The sequence below is a fragment of the Branchiostoma belcheri genome, unplaced genomic scaffold (genome assembly GCF_001625305.1).
Source record: "Branchiostoma belcheri isolate BF01 breed outbred unplaced genomic scaffold, Haploidv18h27 scaffold327, whole genome shotgun sequence".
Taxonomy (NCBI): domain Eukaryota; kingdom Metazoa; phylum Chordata; class Leptocardii; order Amphioxiformes; family Branchiostomatidae; genus Branchiostoma; species Branchiostoma belcheri.
In genome coordinates this window covers 120,496-128,329 of record NW_017803940.1, presented here as the reverse complement: position 1 = coordinate 128,329, position 7,834 = coordinate 120,496, and the positions used below count along the sequence as shown (strand labels likewise).

The window sequence follows — 7,834 nt, the reverse complement described above, 5'->3', positions numbered from 1 at the left end:
TACAATTCCGCCAAGAAAAGTACGCCGGGAAATCTCATTACATTAGTCAACGGAGGTTTCCAGCCGGCTTCAGATACAATTTTGGTTATTGTCCGTCGACTCTATAATATTTCTCTCCAATGATGAATCTGAGACGATATCCAACTTACATCAACTCTAAACCTACTTTTGGCATTTCTTTTTGTTTACCTCCTACACTCGCTGTGTCGCGGTACCGCAGCAGATACTTCAAATCGTGATGCGTGAATTATGTATACATGGGGAGGGGGACAGCCAACTAATTCCAGCCCCTATTGAAATATATAGGAAACATCTAAGAACTGAGCTGTCAACAATCACCTACTTGAGTGTTCAACTATTGCAATCACACATTGACAGGGTAGTCCAACTTCCAAATTGTCCATTTAGTCAAAAAATTTCACTTTTTGACCAGCGAAACATAGCACGGCAAATGCAAACACTGGCAGCATGTCCTCTGGCCCCATTGAAGACCACCAAAACACAAGAAGATGGGATTAGTTTTAGAACTCTACCAAGCAGCCCAAACAACACTCAAAGCCAGTTTTTTTTCAACTTAATAGAAATAGAAACAACTCTCCAGCTGGAAAATGCCAGCATTTATCCACACATACCAAGAAAAAGGCTGTTTTCAGTTGGTTTGGCTGCACTCAATCAAACTGGACCTTATGCGACTGCGGAAATGGTGACCTTTGCCCTGATATCCAATATCACTGGTCTCTTTCCAAATATACTGGCTATGGGAGTCATATAGACTGTGGGCATAAATAGTATGGAAATATCATTATGCATGAATTCCTGATGTTTTAGTTTTGGTCTTATATAGAAACGGATAGTATGTACACTTTACCGACGCTTCAATTTGAGAAATTTTATCTTTGCTTTCAGAAAATTATGGACCGGATAAGCTGTGAGATTCCTGTGGACGAGCTGCCAACCGTGCACCCTGGGAACGAGACAAGCAGCAGCGAAGACCCAGCAACAGACACGGGAGGACAGCAGGACAAGGAAGAGGACATTCTATCGGAGGAAACGTACGGGGGAAACTCTGCCCATCCTCCCTTACAGAGTCAAACAGAGCAGACGGACGGGCCTGTGGTGAAAGGTACTGTGGACAAACGCTACAAATGTGACCAGTGTGACTTTTCTACTGCACATAAAGGCAATTTAGAAAAACACATGTCTGAACACACTGGAGAAAAACCCTACATATGTGGGTGTGCGGATACAGGACAACTGAGGGGTCTCACTTAACTATTCANCTGTGACACTAGCACCTCTTTCTATAGTTCTGTTCATACAGAATATTGCAGCTTGATTCTGTACCCTTCTTAGTTCTTCTTTGTCTTTCTTTGTACATGGATCCAACCTGCACATCAAATCTGTTTTCTCAACACAATAAAATTTCTTAAATAGTGGTTATTTGGGCTATAAAAGCAGGCCTAGACCCCAAGCAGACCTTTTTCTCAGACCGGGTAGGTTTTTCCGCCTGTTGGACTGGATCGGTTTTTCCGTAAACCCATGTGGGTCGCGATAATGGGGGAGGGGGGCGGTTCGCCTCGGCTTTATATTTGATACAGGCTCCGGTCTAAAAAAAATAAATTGACGTTGGACCACCAGAACTCCGATACACAACAAGAAGAAAGAAATTACAAACTTCCTACCCCCAAACAGCAAAAAGCCACGGTTGTAGACCCGTACCCCCTCCCCACCGACCGTATGTTTACGTAAGTTTATACGACGTTTTTGGCATCCTTACCTGAGAAAAAACTGCCCAGAACTTGTCCAAATAGCTGTCCACACTCTGAAGGTGAATTAATCGATTTTCATCACCTCAAAAATTGCAGATTTCGGACAATTTAACCAAAATGCGTGCGTATACTGGGTATAGTAAACACCAACGCGTCCAGTCGATCGGTGCCTGGTTTCACAGTACCCGGTACAATCACGTGGTGCGCTGTCCATGGCCAATAATACGAGCGCTGTGGCCGATATCCTCCCGAGAGGATAGCAATGCGTTATCACGTCCTCTGGAGGACGGGAGGACGTCCTTCAGGCCCTTACTTATGCACTTATTGGCATGCCTATAAGTCCTTTACTATCTGATATTGGTTTTGTAGCCGGTGGGACGAGCTGCCAACCGTGCACCCTGGGAACGAGACAAGCAGCAGCGAGGACCCGGTAATAGACACGGGAGGACAGCAGGACAAGGAAGAGGACATTCTATCGGAGGAAACGTACGGGGTAAACTCTGTCCATCCTCCCGTACAGAGTCAAACAGTGCAGACGGACGGGCCTGTGGTGAAAGGTACTGTGGACAAACGTTACAAATGTGACCAGTGTGACTTTTCTACTGCACATAAAGGCAATTTAGAAAAACACATGTCTGAACACACTGGAGAAAAACCCTACATATGTGGGGTGTGCGGATACAGGACAACTGAGGGGTCTCACTTAACTATTCATAAGAGAAAACATACTGGTCAGAAACCGTACAAATGTGACCAGTGTGACTATTCTGCATCACGGAAAGGCCATTTAGAAGAACACATGTCTAAACACACTGGAGACAAACCCTACATGTGTGGGGAGTGCGGATACAGGACAGCGGACAGACGTAACCTATCCAGGTACATGAGAAAACATACTGGGGAAAGACTTTACAAATGTGATCAATGTGACTATTCTGCTACACAGAAAGTCAATTTAGACACACACATGGCTAGTAAACACACCGGACACAATCCCTACAAATGTGACCAGTGCGACTATTCAGCTTCAAGGAAAGGCCATTTAAAACAACACATGCTTAGACACACCGGAGAGAAACCCTTCATGTGTGGGGAGTGCGGATACAGGACTGCTTACAGGTCTAGCCTAACGCTGCACATGAGAAAATATACAGGTGAGAAACACTACAAATTTGACCAATGTGACTATTCTGCTGCACGGAAAAGTGATGTGGACAAACACATGGCTAAACACACTGGAGACAAACCCTTCATGTGTGGGGAGTGTGGATATAGGACCACTGACATGTCTAGCCTAACGCTGCACATGAGAAAACATACGAGGTGAGAAACACTACAAATGTGACCAGTGTGACTATATTGCTGCACTGAAAAGTGGTTTGGACAAACACATGGCTAAACACACCGGAGACAAACCCTACATGTGTGGGGAGTGTGGATACAGGACGGCTTAAAGGTCTGACCTAACTATTCATATGAGAAAGCATACTGGTCAGAAACCCTACAAATGTGACCAGTGCGACTATTCTGCTGCACAGAAAGTCAATTTAAACCGGCACAAGGCTAAACACACCGGACACAAACCCTACAACTGTGACCGGTGTGACTATTCTGCTGCACAGAAATGTAGTTTAGACCGACACATGACTAAACATACATGAGACAAACCCTACATGTGTGGGGAGTGTGGCTTTAGGACGGCTGATAGATCTAACCTAACTGTGCTGAGAAAAACCCTACAAATGTGATCAGTGTAACTATTTTTCTGCGCATACACTAAGAGGTCTTTACAACTACACATATCTACGCATGGTGGTGAGAAACCCTAAATCGGTGACCAGTGCGACTACGCTGCTGCCGAAACATGGCTAAACACACTGGTAACATGTCAGCTCAGAGCAGCCATCCTTCCATACGTATAAGAAGGCATATGGGTGAAAAAACCGCGAGTAGTCACACCGCAAGTGTGACTACTGAAATCAGTACGTTTGTACTGATGAAAGGTACCGGATGGTACTTGAAACGTTTACGTATTAAAATTTCAATTTATCCAGTTAGAAAAGATTCAACGGCTTTTTCACTTTATCTATATCCTGGATGATTAACCTTCACCAAGTATTACGTGTGACTACTTGTGCGGATATTCCACTTCATGGAAAGTAAATTTAGTTCGCCACCTAACAAAGCACACAAGCGGAACGTCATATATGCTTATATGTATACAATTCTTTATGCAGAAACGTTACAATGAAGGCGTTTTGTCCGTGTTTTATTGGACAAAAATTCCCGGTTTTGTACACTACGTGGCTTATGATAGCTTCTGTGCTGTGGCGAGTATTGCGTGAGAATTAACGATAATGATGATGATAAGAAAGTAACTTAATTGAAAAGGACTTTTTGCCTGACTTGTTTTACACCATGTATCTATTGATGTAATTATGACTGGACCTGTTGTTCCCTTTAGATAATATAGTGATTAACAATGACAATGACATTGTTACCGGTATTACTAGTACTTAGATAATACTCCATATATACATGTCCACATCCTTGGTAGATAAATAGATAGACCGATAGGTATATAGTTACTGCAAGAAGGACAACTTTAGGGGAGAACTCGAGATAATTTTTTTATCACTTATAAGTATGGTTAAATATTGTTTTTCCTAACATATATCCTGTACGTAGAGTGACTTTATTCATACATATAGTTAGCTTCGTTAGATCTTTAGTTGTAGAAGACCATACGAAAGTACCTGTACTTTTTGTTGAGCCAATAAAAAATCTCGTCAATATACATTGACAGTTAGGCCACACCGCCCTAATTTTATGGATGACATCCACGCGCGCATTGATTTTCGCCTGTTCTCAAAAAAAAAAAAAGAAGATCACGTCCTCCAAGGCTCTGACCTGGCTCTAGGCCTGGGTAGTCCATGGTAGTTAGTGACAATATGAAGCCTATGATAACACTGGACGATGGCACCCAGGCTACCGAAGGCGAGTTACATACGTACAGTGCCGATTCATAAATTCCGCAAAAAGCCAGCATGTGCCGGCTTGTCGCATACGTCACTATGTACTACCGCAAATTCACAATGCTAACGGTTTAGTAGCATTTTTATTTTTGGCCGTAATTTTATTTTATTCGCCCGCGCGCACTAATTTGGGGGTCTTCAGAGGATGTCATCCATGAAATTAAGACGGTGTGGCCTTATAATGAAGCCACAGTAGTTATTTACGCATAGGTCTTTACGATATCGCACGAAATAAAGGTGTTCAAACCACTTCCAACGGGTTGTATATACATGTATTTTCGTTAGGTCCCGCCATGAAATAAGATGATACACACACCAAAAAGCAGTTACTCAAGCAACTGGATATGAGTATCCACTAGCTTTCGTCAGTGAGTGAGAGACCAGAGGAGAATGGTAGGTTTATAAGCACAAACTATTGATTGATATGCAAATAAAGTGAAGACAAGTCACTGACGAAAGCTAGTGGATACTAGCTGAAACGTCTGACCGTTTGACCGTTTCCCAAATCATATCCAGTTGCTTGAGTAACTGCTTTTTGGCGTAATGTATTACCTGGATGTCTAACCTTCATCGACGTAAGATGATACCCTGATAGCTCTAAATTATAACTTATTACAGCATCTAACAGTGATATTAAACTGTCACCTTATTACAGTCTTGATTGGTACAGTGGTATTAAAACTGTTACATTGTTATAGTATTGTTACAGTGATATTAATCTGAATAAAGAAAATGAGAAGAAAAAGAAAGAACTAGCACACCAAACATCCTGTTACACTGGCACACAGTTAAAAAATTACAAATGCGCATTGAACCACAACAGTTCTTTTTTACTGTAGAAACCACCAAAAAGTGCAAAATCTTAAGCATTCTTAACAGTGTCAATTACAGGCAACAGATTTAACAGTGGTGACAAAATGTCTTGATTGTTACAGTGGTATTACACTTTTACATTGTTACAATCTTGATTGTTACAGTGGTATTAAAGTGTTACATTGTTACAATCTTGATTGTTACAGTGGTATTAAAGTGTTACATTGTTACAATCTTGATTGTTACAGTGGTATTAAAGTGTTACATGGTTACAGCCTTGGTCGTTACAGTGGTGTTAAACTGTTACATGGTTACAGCCATGTTTAAATGTCACAGGTTCTTCAATTGCTCCGTCAAACATCCATATAACACGACAATTACAAATCTACTGATGTCGTTGATGTACAATTGAAATTCTTGTACTTGAAATTCTTTTACATACTGGCGATTAAATGCTTCTTACTAATAACACGTTATATTGGCACCGTAAGCCTTTCCTTCCATGACAGAACCATCATTTCTGACTTGTTCCAGGTGTTTTCGTCCCAAAGTTCACTCAATTCGAATGTTGCCAATATTTTTACTAAGTAAACGTGATATGATTCAGTCATCAGAAGAACATTCTGTACCTTGTCTGAAATAAGTAATAACAAGAAGCCATAGGTGACAATTCTCCGTGAAGTATTATATATTGCAACAAAAAGAAGTAGCCATTGGCGACAATTCTCTGTGAAGTGTGATAAATCGAACAAAGAAAAATGGTTTAAACGCGCGTCGGCTCAGTCATCTTAAGACGCAACAACCAATCAGAGATGCGAAATGCCGACACGTGACGCGGGATTTGCATACAGTCTAAACAACGGGAAGGGCGCGCGATGCCCGAAATATTTTTGCGTCAATATTCAGCGCCGTGTTTCAAGAGATTAATACCGGGAAACAATTTCTTTTCTTGTTTTGAACGTATAAACATGCATTTACGCTAATGCAGTATGATTCAGGGTTACTTTTCTTTTACCTGCCATGGCCAGATTATCTAAAGATGTGTGTATTATATTTTGTGTGTACAATCTACAGAAAGAGAAATGTACATCAGGTCCGATCATCCGATTTTCACGTTTCGGTTTTTTGGACTCGGTTCATGAACGTATTTTGGTTTGGCTCCTGGAATGTGCTCCCGGGACTGTCTACAGGGAACACTCGCACATTCGCGGTGTATCAGGACAGCGCGACTGGTCGGCATTAGCGCAGTCCCTGCAATTAGTAACAATTGCACATCAATCCGGCCGAAAGCATGATTGTGTAACACAGGCTACTTCTTCATATACCGGCTCATACTACAAGACGCCTTTACAACTAGCAAATCATAAAATTACCCGATCTACTAGTATGTGCGGTTTACCAGCCCCAGACCACATCCGACCACGAGGCAGAACACATTGATGGGTTGCTCAAAAATATTGTCCATGTTTACAAAGAGCTGCTCCACTAACACTATGGAGCGGCCCAACCCAAAAATATTGGCCATGCCATATGTGTACAGAGAAGCGGCCAGCATGCTCGTTGCTAGGACGACCGGTCAGTTGCTACGTGACTAAATACACGCCGCCACTAGGCCGCCACAGCCGACCAGTTCGAAATCGATAGGATTACGTCATCGGTATTTACATTTCGTAATGTTGACCTCTGACCACCCCACATTTCCGTCCCCATCAGCCTGACCGCGACTTAATTACTACCGGTCACATAGTAGTTTTATTACATGCACAGTTTTATTACTTATTACTCCGTGAAGGAGGTCAGGACCTCCGGACGGAGTGTTGTGATCGGCTGATTTTTCATGTTCGCAGTCAAAACACTGGGTTCTCTTTGTGTAATCGGCACGCAATTTTATACGCCGTCTGCGGGCTTGCCCGTGTTGATGCACGAATGTGATTTTTTGCCGTTGCTGCTTTCGCGGTCAATGTAATATTGCAGACGCACCCTACAATTACGAGGCGAATTGGAATGGTCCAGAAAAACGCGTTGTTTGGAATAGCAGTGGGGGTGGAACTTCATGCAGATACGGGGTGGTTTTGATAAGTGGTCCCAGATGTTTTTGCCCATGGTTAAGAGATGGCAAGTTTTTGGAAGATGTTCGCAGCCAAAACGCATTCTTCCGTACGTCGCATTTCTGTGTAATTTCGCATGTGGTGTGGCATTATGTTCGGGATGATGCAC

At 42.4% G+C, this 7,834-nt stretch overlaps 1 protein-coding gene across 1 annotated transcript; it reads left to right on the top strand.

Moving 5' to 3' along the window:
- The first annotated feature begins 909 nt into the window (after nt 1–909).
- LOC109475090 (zinc finger protein 525-like) lies at nt 910–3,096 on the top strand. The gene is made up of 2 exons (XM_019775631.1): nt 910–1,161; nt 2,449–3,096. The coding sequence occupies exons 1-2, from the start codon at nt 913–915 to the stop codon at nt 3,094–3,096; spliced, it is 897 nt and encodes a 298-aa protein (XP_019631190.1). The 5' UTR covers nt 910–912.
- Nucleotides 3,097–7,834: the final 4,738 nt, after the last annotated feature.